Source organism: Manacus vitellinus, unplaced genomic scaffold (genome assembly GCF_001715985.3).
Source record: "Manacus vitellinus isolate BGI_N305 unplaced genomic scaffold, ASM171598v3 scaffold_12_pilon, whole genome shotgun sequence".
Lineage (NCBI taxonomy): Eukaryota > Metazoa > Chordata > Aves > Passeriformes > Pipridae > Manacus > Manacus vitellinus.
The window spans coordinates 1,554,563-1,574,977 of NW_021938949.1; the positions used below are offsets into that span (position 1 = coordinate 1,554,563).

At 38.0% G+C, this 20,415-nt stretch overlaps 1 protein-coding gene across 1 annotated transcript in view; it reads left to right on the forward strand.

Moving 5' to 3' along the window:
* Nucleotides 1-11,593: 11,593 nt before the first annotated feature.
* Nucleotides 11,594-20,415, forward strand: part of LOC108638694 (sodium channel protein type 5 subunit alpha-like) — a 35,056-nt gene continuing 26,234 nt past the window's right edge. The window contains exons 1-8 of the mRNA XM_029957802.1: nt 11,594-11,863; nt 13,257-13,363; nt 14,509-14,610; nt 15,457-15,585; nt 15,819-15,910; nt 18,005-18,247; nt 18,820-18,883; nt 19,486-19,630. Of these exons, the coding sequence (XP_029813662.1) occupies nt 11,594-11,863; nt 13,257-13,363; nt 14,509-14,610; nt 15,457-15,585; nt 15,819-15,910; nt 18,005-18,247; nt 18,820-18,883; nt 19,486-19,630 (1,152 nt within the window). The remainder of the gene's footprint in view (nt 11,864-13,256; nt 13,364-14,508; nt 14,611-15,456; nt 15,586-15,818; nt 15,911-18,004; nt 18,248-18,819; nt 18,884-19,485; nt 19,631-20,415) is intronic.

The window sequence follows — 20,415 nt, forward strand, 5'->3', positions numbered from 1 at the left end:
AACAGATTTTAGTCCTTTATAAAATCAAACTTGGACATTTTAGAGGACTACTGCTGTTTCTAAATTGCGTGGTCATTTCTTCCACCTAACACTTTGTCCCCCATTCTCCACTTCCCACGCCTACCCCCAACCCAAGAAACCTTTTTGTTTGGATTATTTGGATAAATATCTACCACTGGGTTGTTTTGGGGGATTCTTTTGGAGGGACTGTTGTTTGATTTGGTTTGGTTTTCTAACAAATGTAATATACAAAGTTATTCACAATACCAAAATATTAATATAATATTTACTATAGTATAATATAATCACTCATTACTTCCAAAATCAGAAATGTATGTAACCAGCAGGACTGGGCATTACTTAAACATCCTGAAAAAAATCACCAGTCACCTTCCAGAATTTCTGGGAGAAAGACATTCCAGACTTGTGTAGGTAAAGAAAATTCGTTATGTCAAGATGAGTATAACAGTAAGATTAAACAGTACTACAGCTGATTTGAGGAATGCCATGCATAATCTGAGGCAACAAAACAAGACAAAAGGCAGTCAGTAATTAATATGAAAAATATATCAATGTTTAGTAAAATGATTTCCTGATACATGGATGTTATAAGAAGGGCTACATATTTACAGCAATATAGTGATTCTACATTAAAGGCACGTTTTCTTATGCAGCTTCTCCCTGTACTTCAAATAAAACCACATCTAAGACTTAAAAACATGTCTGTACGTATTTTTATATATATACACACACGCATATATATATGCATCCCTAAATATTTTGATCAAATATATCATATTATCTAAATTAAGAAAATAGGCAATTGAGATTTCACAGAATCAAAATGCTTACAACATCCCCTTCAAAATAAAAAACCTTCACACTGCTTTCTGAAGCTAATGTTGTCTGGCTTTTATCTCCAAAGAGGCAGAAAGTCTTTGTTTTCTCACCTTCACCATTCTGTTCCCTAGAACATCCTTGCTCCCTGGCCATCGCCCACATTGGGATGCTTGGGGGACGGATGGAGGGAAGAGCATGGCTGCGTTTCTGACAACAATAAATGAAATTTTCTAATTGTCACGTTGAAAGGTGAGAGTTTAGATTTTGCCTGTTGGTGCCCCAAGGAAAGTCGAGACCCTGGTGTCCGACAGCCTGTCAGCATCTCGTAACGAGACCCTTCACCAACAGAGTCATGAGGTTGGAGGGCACCTCAACCACCTTTGTTAAGGGGGACTCAACAGAGCAAAAACCCCTCAGTGGGTCCTGCCAAGGTGTTTTCTGCTCCCTACAACTGCAAGGACTCACTTTAACAGTTTAGGGAATAACACTTTTTATTAATACAGTTTGGGGCAGGTTAATAAGGTTCAAAGGTTGTCAGTGATAATGCAATCTACTGATCCAGATATTAAGCGAGTACAAGCTCTGATACAAAGCAATCTGCTAATATGCTATGGGGTAAGCACAAGCAAAAGCCTTAGTTCTAAAAGCAGCATTTAATGCATATAGAATGTAGTTCTCACCCAAGGCGTCCCTCTGGGGGGAGAGAAGATGGACTCAGCCCGTCGACCAATCCCAGCAGTTTCAGTGGAGGTCTTCTCCCACTTTCCCCCTGTCCACAACCTACTTTTAAACTACTTTGTTTGTGTTTGGGTGGAGTTTGAGTGGCTCTAGTCAGAAATACCTTTTGTTTCTGATTGGTCTACGTAATGGGAGGGGGTGGTGGTTGTGGCTTGGCATCTGAGGAAGGGGTTTGATGTGGCTGTTGGCTTCAGCAGCAGAACATCTTGATTCTCCCTTGTCAGACAGACACTGTACGGTCTCAGTTCCACAATGTTCTCCCATTCTGCTGGGATTAGAATGGAGGGGGCCACAGAGTCTCCACTTGGTTCCACGCTCCGTTCTGTTCCTCTGAGCAGATGTTTAACATTGTACTGGGGAGCATGTCGACCTCAGTCTGTCCAGCGAGTTGCAGTTGCTTTTTACCCTGAAATTCTGAATCCCATCTAGGTTTAACTCTCCCCATCATCCCACAATGATCTCACTGACAACACTGTACAAATGGGAAAAGTGCTTGGGTGATACCTTTGAAGAATAATCACCTAAGTATTAATCCACGATTTTCTTTCTGCTGAAATTATAGTTATATGTATGAAAAGCAAAGAGGAATTTTTGTTCAATTGGAAATATATGTGTAAAATATAACAAAGCAAAAGGTTTCCCGTTTCAAATGTCACTCTGAGGTTTTAGCCAGCTGAACTTTCAGGCATACATTAAAATATTGGCACCCAATTTACCTTGTAGTAAAAGCTTTTGGTTAGAAATTAGAGTTATATATTACTGTGTTTCATTCCTGAATTTCTATTTTTTATTATTCCCAGGCTATGGTGTATGTTCATTATATCTTTTACAGAAAAAATCTGAAAATCAAATATATTATTTCTTATACAAGATCAGTGCCCAAAATACATTTAGTATCACACTGTGCCATATTTTCGATTAAAAAATGCAAGTCTTTTTTGAGTAAAATAAACCCCACAACATTTATCCTCAGATCTGAAATTGCTTGTATTTATTTAAATAAATGTATAAAGCCTGCTAGCAACAGATATTGGACAATAACACAAACACATTAATGGTAAGACCTGATGGTGAGTATTTCTCTTAGTTACATTAACAGAATCCATTACTCTCTAAAGTTTTTTTCTTCTTTATTGAGTAGGATGTGAATCTTTTCTGATGATAAGAGAGTTGCTCTGGGTTTTGCTGGAAGAATTCTACTGAAGGAACTATGCTATCCTTGAAAGCCAGGCTGCCCTAATGCAGGCAAACACACAAACAGTGATCAAACACTTTGCTTGATTGGTACCATCAGGAAAGGAAACAACTAAAAGTGGCTTTAAAAGAAATAAAACCCTAAGTGTCCTGTGGGGCAAGCAACAGTAAGACATTTTTTTTGCAGTGTCAGTTATTTTTCCAGAAAGCAAGAGAATGTTCTTGAGATCAGTTCAATTAAGAGAGCAGAATTTTAAAGATCACTAAAGCATCACTATAATGGCACCATAACTGCCATGGTCAGAAGCACCCACATTCATAATGTCGTATCAGCTCAAATCACAGAATGGAAAAAGGATCTCTACCTGCACATATTTATTCTGCTGCATCTTCTCCATTCATCTGTCCCTGTGAAAAAAAAGGCTCAGGGAGTAAAGACAGGCTCCAACAGAGCCCTCTTTGCACACTGTAATATCTACAATTTGAAAAGAGAGAGCACAGACAACTAGATCTTTATCTGCAGCACTTTAGGACTTGTTGCTAACACCAAAACATTTAGACAGGTATTTTTTCTTGTGCTGAGGAGGGGGCAGAAAACCAGCCTCATAGTAACAGCATTGTTTTCTTCCCACTTTCATTCATTATTCCTCAGAATATTGAGTGAAAAAAAGGTTAACAACAAAACGACAATGATCGTTATAGAAATTACTAAAATTAATTTCATTCTAGAAATTACTGTTAATTTAGTCCATGTTCTTGACATTTTCGCCTTAAGGTTTTTGATTTTTCTAATTTTTATAAGTTTTAGAAGTAGTTATGTAGAAAATGTAGATTTTAGAAGCAGTTGCATTTATTCCCTTACCCTTACCCCAGTAGATACACATTCCCCAACCCTCTTACCCCATATCATGCTCCCCATATCAACTACACCTTGAATTCCATTTAAGCATGTTTAGTGTCTCTCCTAAGTAGGCCTTCTAGTGTTTAAGAACATTTGTTCCCTAGCCTGAAACCTCAAGATAGAGTCAAGAACTGTGTGACTGTGTGCACTCTGTACTCCAAGGAAGACCGAAGCGATGAAGTAAAGGGTCCCAGGACGAGCCCAAACCTAATTCCCAAGAGTTGGGCTGGGGGTGGACCAGGGTAAAGGGCAAGGGATGGATAAAATCAGGGATTGGACAGACAATACTATAAAAGTTGTAACACTGGATCAGAGAGGGCACGCGCGTCTTGTAACCTCATTGCCTTAGAGACATCACTAAATCCTTTTTTTTATGTTACCTCCATATTAAATTGCCTCGGAGTTTTTTTTCCTCCCTGAGTTTTAGGCATCAACATGGATCTATCTCTTCCATTAACTGCAAAGTAAAACCCTCTTCTTTTTTCCTCCTTATTGCTGCAGCACAAGACAAATATTTTTTTTGGTAGCACTAGCAAACCACCATTAGTTTAATGACCAAGACTGTATAGATATCAATAGCAGAAAAAAACCACAGATTTTTACATATTTAAATATATTTTGTAACGGTGCCTAAACTCTAAACATTAGTAGCTGCTTTAAATTACAGATCAGATAAATCAGATAAATCATTAAAGATATCAAGGCATTTGGCAGTTCATGCACACTGCATGACCCTCTTATCCTCAAAGTCTATCCAGCTACCTCATCTGCCAGCTTCCCCTACTCAGAAATGCTCTGTGGTATAATCCTGGAAATCTGTGTCTCCTGTTCAGTGGGAAAACAGACACTTCACACGTTCCTCTCTCTTAAAGGGAAAAGGATTCACAAAGGTTTCTCTTCCTATTTTTCAAATTTATGGGAATAAGACAGCTATTTCAGTTCCTATCAAATCCAGCAAAATTTACCTCCTTTTCCAATTTGATTGACACTTTCTCTCAACAGCTCAGTGACCACAGAACCCCTGATACAAGTGAGACATCTGACATTCACATCATGGAAAAGCTCCTTCTCACTTCAAGATATCTTTGTACATACATATATATATATATATGTATATATATAAAAAATATGAAATTCAATATAATTCTTCATCAGTGGATGACATGATCTAGTTGTGGATAGTATGGTTTTGGTTTGCAACATCCATTTCTTGAAAATATGAAATATTTTTCTCAGGCTTGGGTAATTTTCCTTTCAACTGTTATGGTTAAAGTTACAGGAGGTTTTTAGCCTGTAAGTAAAACGAGTTTTATTTTTCCACTGACCTTTTAATAAATGTATGTGTTTTCTCTCTGTAAAATCCTTTCTTACTCAAACTTCCTGTGCTTGAGTAAATAATACATAGGCTATAGAATTTGGCAGTATGCAAATTTCGGGATTAGACTTACAGATGCATCAGTTGATGACAGTGACTTATTTGCTGGAAATTTATGTTCTATTCCCTCTTGTATCCACCTGGGATCCTGTGTCCAACATGTAATTTTAGCCTATTTCACACATAATATCCTAGTAATAAAAATGTATCATGAAGTGAGAAGGAGATTTTCAATGATGTGAATTGCAGATGTCTCAAATCATGTTGGATTTGATAGGAACTGAAATAGCTGTCTTATTCCCATAAATTTGAAAAATAGGAAGAGAAACCTTTGTGAATCCTTTTCCCTTTAAGAGAGAGGAACGTGTGAAGTGTCTGTTTTCCCACTGAACAGGAGACACAGATTTCCAGGATTATACCACAGAGCATTTCTGAGTAGGGGAAGCTGGCAGATGAGGCAGCTGGATAGACTTTGAGGATAAGAGGGTCATGCAGTGTGCAGGAACTGCCAAATGCCTTGATATCTTTAATGATTTATCTGATTTATCTGATCGGTAATTTAAAGTAGCAACTAATGTTTAGAGTTATGGCACTGTTACAAAATATATTTAAATATGCAAAAATCTGTGGGTTTTTTCTGCTATTGATATCTATACAATCTTGGTCATTAAACTAATGGTGGTGTGCTAATGCTACCAACAAAAAAATATTTGTCTTGTGCTCCAGCAATAAAGAGGAAAAAGAAGAGGGTTGTACTTTGCAGTTAATGGAAGAGACAGATCCATGCCAAGAACATGGTGTCGAAATTAAAGCCATTTCTATAATGAAGTTAATTTTAGTAATTTCTATAATGATCATTGTCTTTTTGTTGTTAAACTGATCTTTTTTTTGCTCAGTATTCTGAGGAATAATGAATGAAAGTGGGGGAAAAACAATGTTGTCACTCTAAGGCTGGTTTTCTGTCCCCTCCCCACTCTTTCAGAAACTGCCTTTCTAAGAGGAAAAAGTAGATTTTCCAGGGTAGCACAAGAAAAGTTACTTGTCTAAATGTTTTGGTGTTAGCAGAAAGTCCTAAACTGCTGCAGAAAAAGACCTAGTTCTCTGCGTTCTTTTTCAGATTGTAGATATTACAGTGTGCGAAGAGGGCTCTGTTGGAGTCTGTCTTTACTCCCTGAGCCCCATTTTTCACAGGGACAGATGGATGGAGAAGATGCAGCAGAATAAATATGTGCAGGAAGAGAACTTTTTTGCATTTTCATGGCATATAGCATCCCTATAAATGTGGGTGCTTCTGACCATGGCAGTTACGGTGCCATTATAGTGATGCTTTAGTGATCTTCAAAATTCTGCTCTCTTAATTGAACTGATCTCAAGAAGATACTCTTGTTTTCTGGAAAAGTAACTTACACTGCAACTTAAAATGTCTTACTGTTGCTTGTCCCACAGGACACTTAGGGTTTTATTTCTTTCAAAGCCACTTTTAGTTGTTTCCTTCCCTGATGGTACCAATCAAGCAAAGTGTTTGATCACTGTTTGTGTGTTTGCCTGCATTAGGGTGGCCTGGCTTTCAAGGATAGCATAGTTCCTTTAGCAGAATTCTTCCAGCAAAGCCCAGAGTAACTCCCTTATTGTCAGGAAAGATTTATGTCTCACTCAATAAGGAAGAAAAAAACTTTAGAGAGTAATGGATTCTGTTGATGTAACTAAGAGCAATATCTGTACCTACCACCAGGGCTTGCCATTAATGTGTTTGTGTTACTGTCCAATACCTGTTGCTAGCAGGCTTTATACATTTATTTAAATACATACAAGCAATTTCAGATCTGAGGATAAATATTGGGGGGTTTTATAGTGTGATACTTAATGTATTTTGGGCTCTGATCTTGTATATAAGAGACAGTATATTTGACTTTCAGATTTTGTCTGTAAAAGATATAATGAACATACACAATAGCCTGGGAATAGTGAAAAATAGAAAAGACGGAATAAAAATGAATAGTATGTAATTCTAATTTCTAACCAAAAGCTTTTGCTACAAGGTAAATTTGGTGCCAATATCTAATGCATGCCTGAAAATTCAGCTGGTTAAAAACTCAGAATGAAATGTGAAACAGGAAACCATTTGCTTTCTTATATCTTTCACATATATTTCCAATTGAACAAAAATCCCTCTTTGCTTTTAATAAGTGTAACTATAATTTCAGCAGAAAGAAAATAATGGATTAATACTTAGGTGATTATTCTTCAAAGGTATCACCCAAGCATTTTCCCTCTTGTACAGTATTGTCAGTGAGATCACAAAATTTCATTTACTGCTGGCAGAAATGTAACCAAGCTCCTCCCTCCATCCCTCCCCCAGGCATTGCAGTACATAAGAAAACTTTCTGCATGGGAGATGGCCAGGGAGCAAGGATGTTCTTGGGAACAGAATGGTGAAGGTGAGAAAACAAAGACTTTCTGCCTCTTTGGAGATAAAAGCCAGACAACATTAGCTTCAGAAAGCAGTGTGAAGGTTTTTTATTTTGAAGGGGATGTTCTAAGCATTTTGGTTTTGCTAAATATTTTTATACCATGAAAAATCTCAATTGCTTATTTTTTTAGTTTACATCTATGTGAATTTGATCAAAATATTCAGGGATGTATGTATACAAGTGTGTGCCTATGTACATAAAATACGTACACATAGGTTTTTAAGTCTTAGATGTGGTTTTATTTGAGGTACAGGGAGAAGCTGCATAAGAAAATGTGCCTTTAATATACAATCACTACATGGCTGTAAATATGTAGCTCTTCCTATAACATCCATGTGTCAGGAAAACATTTTACTAAATACTGATATATTTCTCATATTAATTACTGACTACCTTTTGTCCTGTTTTGTTGTTTCAGCTTATGCATGGCATTCCTTAAATCAGCTGTAGTACTAATCTTATACTCATCTTGACACAGTGAATTTTCTTTACCTGTAGTCCTTTAGAACGTCCAAGTTTGATTTTATAAAGGACTAAAATCTCTTAGATCTGCTGATAACTACTGAGATTTAAATAAAGAAAACTGTGATAATTATTGAGCAGAAGTATTTAGTCTTTATGAAAACTGAGTAGGTGATAGCTGTAGCTTTTGGCAAGGTATTGTACAGCACAGAAAAGAGAGATTTGTCTGTCCTGTTTCCTAAGGTGTTGCTCTGAGCTGCTTTCTCATTTTGTCTTATTCCAGATGAAGAAATGAACACATCTTTATTCCCCATGCAGAAGAATCCACTGAATGCATCCTAACACCAAACTAAGCAGTTAGTTTACTCAGTTTTTTTCAGATCCAGGAAATATTCGGTGGGTGGCTCTTGAGAAGGGAATGGATAGAAATAATTTGGGGCACAGAAGTGGTTATAATACATGCTAAAACTAGATTGAAACATAAATAAGGACATTTTCTTGTTTATGTTCCTTCTAGTTTTCCTGTCTCAAGAAACTCCTCAAAAATGCCCCTTAATGACTTTGCTTGTGTTTTACTGTGCAGTTCTATGAGTTTAAATTCCACTTTTATGGACTGTTGGAGATCTAATGGTCAACAGTTTGATTGCTGTTACCTCGCCACCCTTAAAAGGAACTCTTTGTACTTTTAGGGAGCTGAAAGGAGTTCTGAAATTTGTATAGATGGAACCAAATCAAGGAGTTGTGTATAAGCCTTGAATTTGTATTTTGTTTTTCAATCCAAAAGTCTAAATCTGTTAGTTATCATCTCTAGTGATAAGTCATTGCCCCAGGAAGCATCTTGTAAATTGTGTCTCTTAACACTTTATATTAATAGATTCATTTTTGGCATTACTTTTCTACTCTAGCAAATTGTCCCAAAGCCCAGCTTTTATCTTAAGAAATTTTAATAGCAAATTGTACTTTAGTAGTGCCCAGTGTCTGCTTCATTTAATGACTTGTTGTTCACCCCTTTCTATTGCTTTGCACATCATTTGTTCAGTAAATTTGATCAGACTGTGGAATTCCTCGGGTTTTAGCAGTATCCAAGGTCAGCCTTAAGCCAGTTAGACTGACCTCAAAGCTGGGCTAGCTTTGCACACTGAGTTCACTTCCTCTCAAGAGGAGAGAAATAATTTCCACTTAAAAGCAAAAATTGAATTTGAAGATGTGTTTTTGCATCCCTGATCCTGCCCAGAGTGGCAGGTAACTGAAGGTCCCCTCAGTGCATTAGTTGAGGTGTTTGGATAAGGCACGAACCCCGCTCTGGCCGAGCGAGATTGACTTTATTGCAAAGGCAGCAGTTTAAATACAGCGTTCAAATGTGTCACATGATCTCTCAACCAATGACAATCAAGTGTTTCACTGAGCATGCGCGAGAGACCGGAAAACTACAAATCCCACAATTCCCCATTACATTCTTTTTGCCACAATTTGTGTCTGTTACTGATGGACCACTGTCTGCTGCGGGGCCAGAGATACCAAAACCTATTGCAGCATTTTCAATTCTTAATTGAATTTAAATGGGAATTTCTTTCATGTCCTGTAGCGGAAAGAGCAGATCTGGACTCGAGCATTGTATCTGCCTCAGCAGCACACTTTAGGTAGTGTGTTGTTACAATTTCCTTGTAGCTACACACCCCCAAGTTTGTTCTCCCAAGTTCTAGAAGAAATCACATTCAGTTGTCCTTCAGCTACTTCTGGGAACGCTGGTTCTGTGTCTTCCCTCCCAGAATCAGTAACTAGGGAGACTTTCTGTCTAATGCAAAGACTGAAATTATTTCTAAGGGTAATACTTTACCTCAGTGTCTTGACTTAAAAATTCAGCTGGTTCAGCAGCTGACGAGGTGACTGAGTTCAGCTGAGCTTCAGGAATTCTGAGTAGTCACTCTGTCTTTTTAAAACGATTTAGCCACCTGGATCACAAGGATTTTTTTCAGTCACATATTCTTAGCTTCCTCTTTCCTAACCCAAGTCACAACCTGTAAATACTTGGCAGCTGTTGAAAGGCCCAAAAGTCTGTTGTTCTATATAAGCACTAGTATGTGGCTGGTACAGGTCTGTTGAAGAAATCCTCTCACGTTGTCCATGAATGCTTGTTCAGTTCTGACTTCTGGTCACTGTTGCTGAAGGGAATGTGTAAGGTTTTTTTACTCTTGATCACTGCTTTTGTCAGATTCAGTCTTCACTTTCAAAAATTCAGCTCCCAAATTCTTAATACTAAAACATTGTTTGTATATGCTAAAACAGTTTTCTTTGTTTCATTTCTTACAGTCAATATAGCTTCCTAAAAGCTCAGTCTCTCTGTTGTCCTTAAAATTGCTTTGAAGATCAAATCGATCATCTTAGAATTATGAAAGATTGAAAAAAAAAAGAGAGACCATCTTAATTTTCGCTTTATCTTTTGAGCTTTCAATTGGAAATGGGTCTGTGTGGTTTGGCAAAGTACCAGTTCTTTGGTTATATGCTTCCATTTTGTTACCATGGCAAATTCTAATCTCTGAGCTGTGGTTCCTGATCAGATCTGAACTTGCTTGTAAAGTCCCAGAGGAGGAAAAGAAAAACCACCCAAGTCCCATAAACCCAAACAAAATGGTTGTGCAAAGATTATTGTTTGCATATTCTTTTTAAAGGAATATATTGGCATCTGAAGAAGAGAGCAGTAATTACCAGAGGTTATTGATTCTCTAACACCTATGGTCCATAAGTGAACTCACAAGACAGAAATAGCACAGCTGGACCGCAACAATGAAAAATGCAGAGTGTTTCAAAGAATTAGGTGTTGATCTATGTTGGGGGTTTGTTTTACATTACTCTTTCTTTTAAATGAATGAGCTTCTAGTTGGTTTTGCCTTATATCCTGGGTGCCTCAAACAGAGCAAACACAGGGGTGGCCTCCCTCACATGGGGCACAGCGTGCAGTTCTGGCCCCACAATTTAGGAAGGATGTGAAGGTCCTTGAATGCACCCAGAGGAGGGCAAAAAGGCTGGTGAGAGGGCTGGAAGGAATGTCCTGTGAGGAGGGGCTGAAGGGTTTGGACTTGTCTAGTTTGGAGAAGAGGAGGCCAAGGGGTGACCTCGACACTCTCTACAGTTTCCTGAGGAGGGGAAGTGGAGAGGGAGGTGCTGAGCTTCTCTCCCTGGTATCCAGTGACAGCATGTGTGGGAATGGCACAAAGCTGCACTGGGTGTGGGTTGGGGTGAGACATTAGGAAGCCTTTCTTTACCAAGAGAGTGGTTGAACACTGGAACAGGCTTCCTGGAGGGGTGGCCCATGCCCAAAGCCTGTCAGTACTCAAGAGGCACTGGGAGAGAGCTCTTAGGAACAGCTTTAACATGGTCAGCCCTGAATTGCTCAGACAGTTACATTGGTTAGTTGTTGTGGGTCCCTTCCGACTGAAATTCCTCTTCTACTCTATTCTATTCACTTTTGATGCAGGTTTCATAGAAGTCAGAAATCATTTATCTAATAGATAGTAGTTTAAAGCTGTGTATTGTTTCTGTTATTTTCTAATTGTTCATAGCTTTTTTACCTTAATTGCCTCTAGCACTGGAAACAAACCTTCAGAAGGAAAAATGGATCGCTTGTCTTGGCCATCAGAAGCTAACAGCTTTCGACGTTTCACCCCTGAGTCCTTGGCTGCAATTGAGCAAAGAATTGCTGAGAAAAAAAAGCAGCCAGACAAAGAAAAAGAGAAGAATAAGGACCAAGGAGTTGAAGAAAAAGTTACTCCCCAGCTTGATCTGCAAATCTGCAAAAAGCTGCCATCCCTTTATGGGGACATTCCATCAGAGCTCATTGGGGAGCCCCTGGAGGATTTTGATCCATACTACAGTGATCACAAGGTTAAAACTTCCAAAAGCATTTCTTTGATTTAACTTTTTCTGCTGAACTCTTAAGAGATAGTAAAAGCTCTAGCTGGGAGATGCTGGGTTTTGATTGTTGTGCAGACAGGTCTTTCAACATTCCTGACATCTTTTGGGGCAGGAGTGCTGAGGTGTGCTCTGCTTTATGGCATGAAGAGGTATCTTCAGTTCCAGTTAACAGTCAGATTTAATTATGAGAACATAATACACATGATTGATACACTTCTACAGGAAATATATTCTGGGATAAGGGATGCTTTGTTTTGCAGAGCAATTTCTATGATGCCTGTGAGGCTGAACTCCCTGTGGTATAAACAGGGCCTGTCCAAGAGTAGATGATATACCAATTAGGGGAGGCATATTTGAGAGATTTCCAGCACACTGTGTAGCAAATCCATGTATTTGCATTGTTGTAAATTAATTTTCTGTTATTTTATGTCTTGTTGACTTTGTTTATTGTACCATATTTATATTGGAAATCCTCCATGCAATTGCAAAGGGGTTGGTGTTGTTGCCTGGGGGAGTGTCTAAAGTAGATGCTGTAGGAATCCCTCCTCAATTAAGTGTCTGTTGTATGATTGCTTACTGTTGAGGGGGACTTGACCTGAAGAGCAGGAGGTTCCATGCAGTGCTGTGCTGCTGTCTTTATGAAATGACCAGCAAGGCATTGGAATGTAATAATTGAATGGGAGAACATGCAGAAGACTTTGTTCTTCCAGAGATTTGTTTTTTCCAAGTAATCAAAGTAATAGTGTTGATGAAGAGAAACTGAGGCTGATTCAATTGAAGAAATGTATATTAGGAAACTGTGTTTTTCGTTCATGATATCTCATTTTTACGTGTAGCACAAGTACGGAGCTGCGTGGAACTTGAGGTAGCTGAGAAGGAATTTACAGAGCTGCTTGATAATTTGGGGATACTTCAAATTTTTAATTTTTCCTGTGGATGTCTGGAATTCTGGCAGTCCTACCCAATGTGTATTTTGTAAATAAGGTTTTGTAGCCTATAAAACTATCCAAGAGTGAGATACTTCTGAGTATGACTGTGACTACTGTTACAGTCCTAGAATAGTAATTACTAGTTAATTACTTTAAGTAGTTAAATTACTTTGACCAAGGGAATATGATCGCTTGCCCTTCATTCTCATGACTGCTTCTCCCTCTCAGGCAATAATGCACTTTTATAGAGTTGCTGTCTTTCCTTCCAAGTGTGTATGGCCAGGTCACAGCTCCAAGTAAGAAAACAGGAAAGCTTTTTTCATAATTGCACTTTTATATAGTTCTAGATGCAGACTTGAAAACCTGAACATTTCCTTTTTGGGGAAATTTAATTAGTTTAAAGATTTCATATCCTATGAATCTTTTCTTTGTAGACTTTTATGGTGCTAAACAAACAGAGGACTATTTTCCGTTTTACTGCCACGCCTGCCTTGTGTATATTTGGTCCTTTTAATCCAATCAGAAAAGCAGCAATTAAAATTCTGACCAATTCATATCCTTTCATTGGTTTCCCTTATTTGAATTTTAAAATATCCTGTATCATTTTCTGTCATTCTGTTCCTCTCTTTATATTAATGTGAACATAAGCTCTGATATAGATATGGCTGATAGATATCTTTTAGAAGTTATATGGAATCTTATGTTACAACAGCTGAGATATTTCCATGATGTTGGTGCTGATATTTAAAATCAATTTTGCAGATAGTGGTATGAAACAACCTTTAGAGGCTATTGTATGATATTGCAGCCCTTTTCCAGAACTTGTTCGAAATCTCTGCTGTGGTCACAAGGTTAAATTAAAAACATACAAACAAAGAAACAAAGCAAACCGGGGACTCCCTGGTTTTTAAGATATGAAAGATGGGATTTATGGTGAAGCTTTGCTGGAAGAGTCTCATGTTCTCCTAAGAAATGTGTTCCACACTCAAGTTTAGAATGTTCTGAAGAGTGCCCATCTTTCATATTTTTGAGACAATAGAACTGTAGTTTGGAGAATGTCAGAATGTGAAGGATTTGCAGGTGCTAAAACATCAAGTGAGTAGTTTCTGCTTTTTCTGCTAAATATCTCTATTCATTTGGAATTATTGATTTGTGAAAATAGATCCTTTTAATGGAACTTATGTCTGACTTTGAATGTGTATTCCTAGTATTAGAAATTACTAAATTTACTATTCACTTTCAATTAAACCCTACATTTAAAAACAAAGTTTATTTAAAAAACACCCCAAACAGTTTTATTAGATGGCAGGTGAACTTTTATGAAAGAATGTTTTTTCTTATGCACGTTTTCACTGCCTACCACACAAAGTGAGAAAGCTTTCTGAACTCCTGCAGAGCAGAGGGGTGTTTTGCTAACATGTGGATATGGAATCCCAGTTTCAAAGAACATTGGTTATTAGTAATGAGGCTTTTTCAACTGGTTTTCATTAGTTTATATTTCTCATCTCTTCTGTTAAACATGTTACATCCCACTTAAGTTCTAACTTAGTTTCTTTGGAAAACACATGAAAAGTCCTGAGCATATTCAAAATCAAAGTCATTATTTGAATGTCTGTATGCTTTCTGTGTGGAAAACAGGATCTTCTGTGAACTTCATTGTTTTATAATGTAGCATTTTTTCCTTAACTTACTATTCACATGGTTTGCTGTCTTTATTTTATTTACTGTGTACCTCAATTTTTCATTTTTGACTGTACGTCAGCTCCCACCAGCACTCAACTGGACTGAGTAAGTATCTAAGTGGCTCTGTGTTCCCTCTTTTGCCATGAATATTCACATGCAGGACCAAAAAATTTAAACAATGTGGTGATCTAATTCAGGGCCTTGAAAATTCTCAGTCAGACCTCTGAGGAAGATTGAGGATTGTTATTATATCTCCCAGTCTTTGGTGGAGCTTCAGTGCCTTTTCTCAGAGGCTCACACCATGTGCCCTTTCCTCTGTGTTGGCTAATTTTGCCATCTGCTGTGACATAGAAGGTTGGCCCATTTTTTCTTTTAAGGAATGAGCCTTTTAGAGAGACTGTGGGGTAGAATTCTAACTTAATATCTCTCCTTCTACAGCAATAACCTGAATGTCTGTTATGGTTGGCTCATGCAAAAACTAGAAAGGGATAAGTGTCCATTCTGGGGGTAAGCATGGTGATAAGAATAGGTTAATTTTCTGTAGGTTTGATTGCCATGATAGAGTTTTTCTCAGACAAAAACTATAAAATGTGCAAACTTTACAGGCTGAAATACGCCTTTGTTCAATTGTTCTTTTGTTCTATTGTTCTGCCAGAATGTTGAGACCTTGTGATTTTCCAGCCTGCTTTAGAATATGAACACAGTGTTAAAAATGTTTGCCAAGGAAGTGTGAGCTATCCTTCACCAAGAAATAATATCATAGGCTTCTGTGAACTTTTGTGGTTACAGATTTACTACCTGCAGTCTTATAGAATTCAGGAACACATTACCTGATACCCATGATGCTTCAGAAAGTAATATAATCTGTCCTATCATAGAAAATGCCTGAATGTGACTCAATCTCATTAATGTTTTTATTTCTTTAATCCTAATAAACACTTTCCTCCTCAGAATTGCTTTTACTGGCGTATATACTGCTGAAATGTTGATAAAAATACTAGCACGAGGATTTGTTTGGAATGAATTTACCTTCCTTCGAGATCCGTGGAACTGCTTGGATCTGTCTGTTACTATTGTAATGTAAGTACAACTCAGTTCTTTTACACTGAAGGGAAAAAGCCACAGATTTAATACTATTTGATGTTGCTGAAATTCCTGAGAGTGTTTGGCATCCTACCTGCTAAAGAGTTACTGTGCTTGAACCACTATTTGCGTATGTGCAAAGAGAAAAATAGTCATAGACTGGCTCAACTTTGGTTATGGTTTGAAAGTTACATCCTTGTCATTCAGTTATATGTGCTTTCATTTTATAGGTACGTTGCTACATTTATAGATATAGGTGATGTTTCACTTTTTGTATCTGTCAGAGTACTGATGACTTTGAAAGCCATTTCAGTAATACCAGGTAAGGAACAATCTTACTGCTATCCTCTCCATTTCACCAGTCTACTGATTCTGATTCCTCTCCTGTTCTTGTCTGCAGCTTTCTGGTCATTTTTTGTGACTGCTGATGGGATCCTGTATTATTGTATATATATAGTTGCTTTTAGGTGTGACTCTTTTACAATCTGTAGTAACTCTCAGCAGCATCCTAACAGAATTGTTTTAATCATCTTTCCTCCAAATGGTTTTGACAAAGGCAAATTTAATTTCTGCATTTTTCGTCCCATCACTAATGTTCAATTTTACTTAGTCCGATGCCTTTGTTCTTTTACTTTTGTGTTCCTGAAGCAGCCTCCTCTGTTTGATGTGTTCTCTTAACATAATATGGTTATACTCCCATATTTCTGTTTCCTTAGCTTAATTAACTTGCTAAGATTCATTGGCTTAATCATCTTTGGTTTCTTCCCGAGAATGCTGACTTCACAATATTTGAGACTTTCATTTGTTTCCTTGCTGACCCCAGCCACTATCTGGATTCTGTGTAATACTTTCAGCAATATGTTGCATATACCATCCAGATACTCGATATGTCATGCTCCTAACTAGGATATCAAAGGATGATTTGAGGGTCTACCTGCAAAAATTCATTTGAAAATCTGTCAATGACTGTATATGTTGTCATAATATATAGTAACTTTACTTCTATGTAATTGAAAATGTAGTTTTGATTTAGCTCTGAAATTATAGCAGGAATTAAACATAGAAAGTGTTTAATTTTATTGTCAAAACCACACATAATACTTTTCCTTTCATATTCAGCATGGAGAACAGAGATCAAGTATAATTTGACTTTTTTTCTTATGAAAAATCCTGGATATCCCTGTCTGCTTATATCATACCTCAGATTCAATGATTCTGCCTCAGTATTGGGCTTAAGTTCATATATAAGGCATTTTCTCAGAATCCCAGAATGGTTGAGTTTGAAAGGGACATCTGGAGGTTGTCTGGTCCAGCCTCACTGCCCAAGCAGGGCCACTGAGAGCTGGTTACCCAGGACCAGGTGCAGACAGCTTTTGTGAGTCTCCAAGGATTGAAACTCCAGAACCTCCCTGGGTAACCCGTGCCAGTGCTCAGTCACCCTCTCAGTAGAAAAGTGGTTCCTGATGTTCAGATGGAACATCCCATGTCTCGATTTGTGCCCATGGCCTCTGGCCCTGGCACTGGGCACCACTGAAAAGCACCTGGATCCATCCTCTTTGCACTCTCCCTTCAGATTTGTGCAGACATGGAGGAGATCCCCCTTGAGCCCTCTCTTCTCCAGGCTGACCAGGCCCAGCTCAGCCTTTCCTCGTGGCAGAGTTGCTCCAGTCCCTTCCCCATGTTTGTGGCCATTTGCTGGACTCTGCAGTGTGTCCATGGGCCAGAACTGGAGCCAGTAGTCCAGCTGTGGCCCCACCAGGGCTGGGTAGAGAGGAACAATCACCTCCCTTGACCTGCTGGCCATGCTTTGCCTAACACAGCCCAGGAAACAGTCACCCTCTTTGTCACAAGGCACTGTTGCTGGATCATGTTCAGGTTGGTGTCCTCCAGAATACCCAGGACTCTTTCTGCCAAGCTGTGTTCCAGCTGGCTGGTCCCCAACATTTATATGTTTCCTTACTAATGTCGTATATGTCCTTTTGCTTTTAAACTGGTGGCATCTGTAAGGGATTACCTTCTAAGGCAGAGTTCCCCAAGGCCAGCAGAAGCTGTCCTTCATTGTAATGTGTATTTGGCACAAAGTGGAGTACTTGTTCAGTGTTAATCAAGCAGAGATACAGAAAGCTGCTGCTATTCATTAAAGACTTTGCTAGTCTACCATCTTAATTTAGAATTTGCAAGATAGTAAAATTAGTGTTAGTACTAAAAAGAAGCCAAAGAAATTATGATTAAGAAATTTAGGGAAAAATGCTTTACTCACTCCTATGCTTTGTTTTACCTCATTTAATACTCAGAAATTACAAACCTGTTTACTCTGATTGTTTTTAACAGACTTGCAACTGCTGTGTCTTGTCATATGGGAATATCACTGCATTCCTCTTCTCATTTTGCTTATTTTTGGATTTTATTTTTCTAGGTTTGAAAATCGTGGTAAATTCAATTGTTGAATCTCTTAAGAAACTTGCTGATGTGTTGATCTTGACTGTATTTTGCTTGAGTATATTTGCCCTAATAGGCCTCCAGCTTTTTATGGGCAACTTAAGATTCAAATGTGTCCTCAATAATACTGTGTACAGTGACTCATTATGTAAGGATCCCAAGATCTATGTACCAAGTGATGAAGGTAAATGTTATTCTTTTCTCTCTTTACATAATCTGTGTATCTTCCTATGAATGTCTTGAATTTCAGAGGTATGTTAAACTAAAGTTGCATGTCTTTCTCCCAAGAAGGAAAACCCTTCCGTTGGCACGAGTCTTAATAGGAAGTCTCTGGAACCAGTGAATGTGAAATTAGTGAATCTTGGATTTGGAGAAAGATCAGCAGTCTGTGGGATAGATGGGGCTGAGTTTTCTATAAGCATTTGCCCTTTTACCTGTGCACGGTACAGGGGTCCTAATTTTAGGGGTACTGCACAGGGAATGGTTATTTTCCCATCACTTTTTCTGTATTTCAGAAAAATACTTCTCACAGCAATTCTTACTTTTAGCAGAGACCAAATGAAATCTTACATTGTGAGTTGTGCAGTAAATAGTCGCTGCTTTTTTTAATCAGTCACAGAGACAGATTTGCTGAGAATCAGCCCTATACATCCTTTGTTGTGAAAGGATCCTTCCCAGAGCTTTGATCCATCAGGGTGTTTATCAAGTGCAGTAAATGTATAGTTTCCTGTCAGAAGGCTGTGCAAACTGACAACTTCTGATTTTATGATTCCTTGATTTATTTTTTATTAGATATCTGCCACAGAATGAATGGCTCTTCTGACATATTGCTCTGTGGCTTCAGTTCAGATCCTGAGTAAGTGACCAAAGCAATTTTAGTATTTTCTTAATTTGTTCCTCCAGATGTGGTGTGGTTTTATTTCTGGTCTAAAGGAATGGTGATGATTTTTCAGGAAGATAGGGTGCATGTGTGTCATTAAAGGCAGATGCTTCATCTCAGAAAAAGAATGAAGTACAAGGATGCAACCACTTATGTATGTAATTTGTTGCTAACCACGGGGAATGTAATGGTAAGGTAGAATGATATAAATGAGGAGAAGAAGAGATCAGTAAAGACCTGTTAGATATTAATAAACTCTCCTCTCTTCATCTTGGTGAATTTTTTAGAAGTAAAATAATTCCATTTTCCCCCTCTCTGTGTATTTGTTTGCACATATCCAACATCATGAGAGACTTTTTGTCTAGTCCTAAACTAAGATTTCTGTCCAGTTTTCTCTGATTAGACAAATGGCTTTCTAGGATGGTTTGGTATAAATCAGCCCTTCTGGCAGAATTAAATTGAGGAATTATGAAATGGACTTTCAGATAAACTGAACAAATTTGGTGTTGTCTATTGGGTGCTTTCGGGTACTGTTAAATTTCCAAGTAAATATTGTTTAATCTTTATTTTGTCGTTAGGAAAGAGTGCCCAGAAAACTATACCTGCCAGAAGATTGGGCAGAATCCTGACTTTGGTTATACAAGTTTTGATCATTTTGGCTGGGCCTTCCTCTCTGTATTCCGTCTGATGACACAGGATTCCTGGGAGCGTCTCTACAGACAGGTGGGTACTTTTATTACCTGATAGAATGACTTGACACATGCAATTCAGAGCCACTAGAAAAACCTCTGCTGGTTTTAACCTTACTGACACCACATTTCCTTCAAAATCCATGTAAATATTAAGGGAGTAGGTTCAAGTGACTAAGTTGTAACACCTTCTGCAAGGGACATGGAATGGGAGCAATCCTGTTGGGAATGCCCATAGTTCTGTAGGAGAACACACTGGGGTCAGTGGTTAAGAGTGAAATATGAGAATGGGACCACCCAAGGATTGGGATATACAGCAGATCCAGCCAGTGAGCTCACTGCTGCTGCAGGGAGCGTGAGGACTTGTTGCCTTCTCTGTTCCTCTTCCTTTTAAGTCCTGACTCCTCACCAAACCTTTTGGCTCAACACTTTAGTTTCAGATCATTTTTGACAACTGACATTAAAAATTTGGAGGCTTGATGTTTTGATTCAGAGAGTTGAATGTACCTTTTGAATTCTGGTGGGTTTTTTTTTTTCAGAAATGCTATAAAAATGCATGTAGACAACTCTCTGGATCCCTTATATCTATACAGTGCCTTTGCTAGCCAAGAATTATCCTCTGCCTTGTTCTGTAAATTTCATATTTTCCATTTTAACTTTTTTTTCCTTCAACCCTTATTAACTTAAGACTTCTTTTTAGAATAGATATAATTTCTTTTTGTCATTTAAATGTCTCAGAGCTTAATTTTGAGCCATCTCCTCTGCTGCCATTTAAACAAATGTAAGAGTAAGGTAATCACTCCGATTCTGTAATTATAA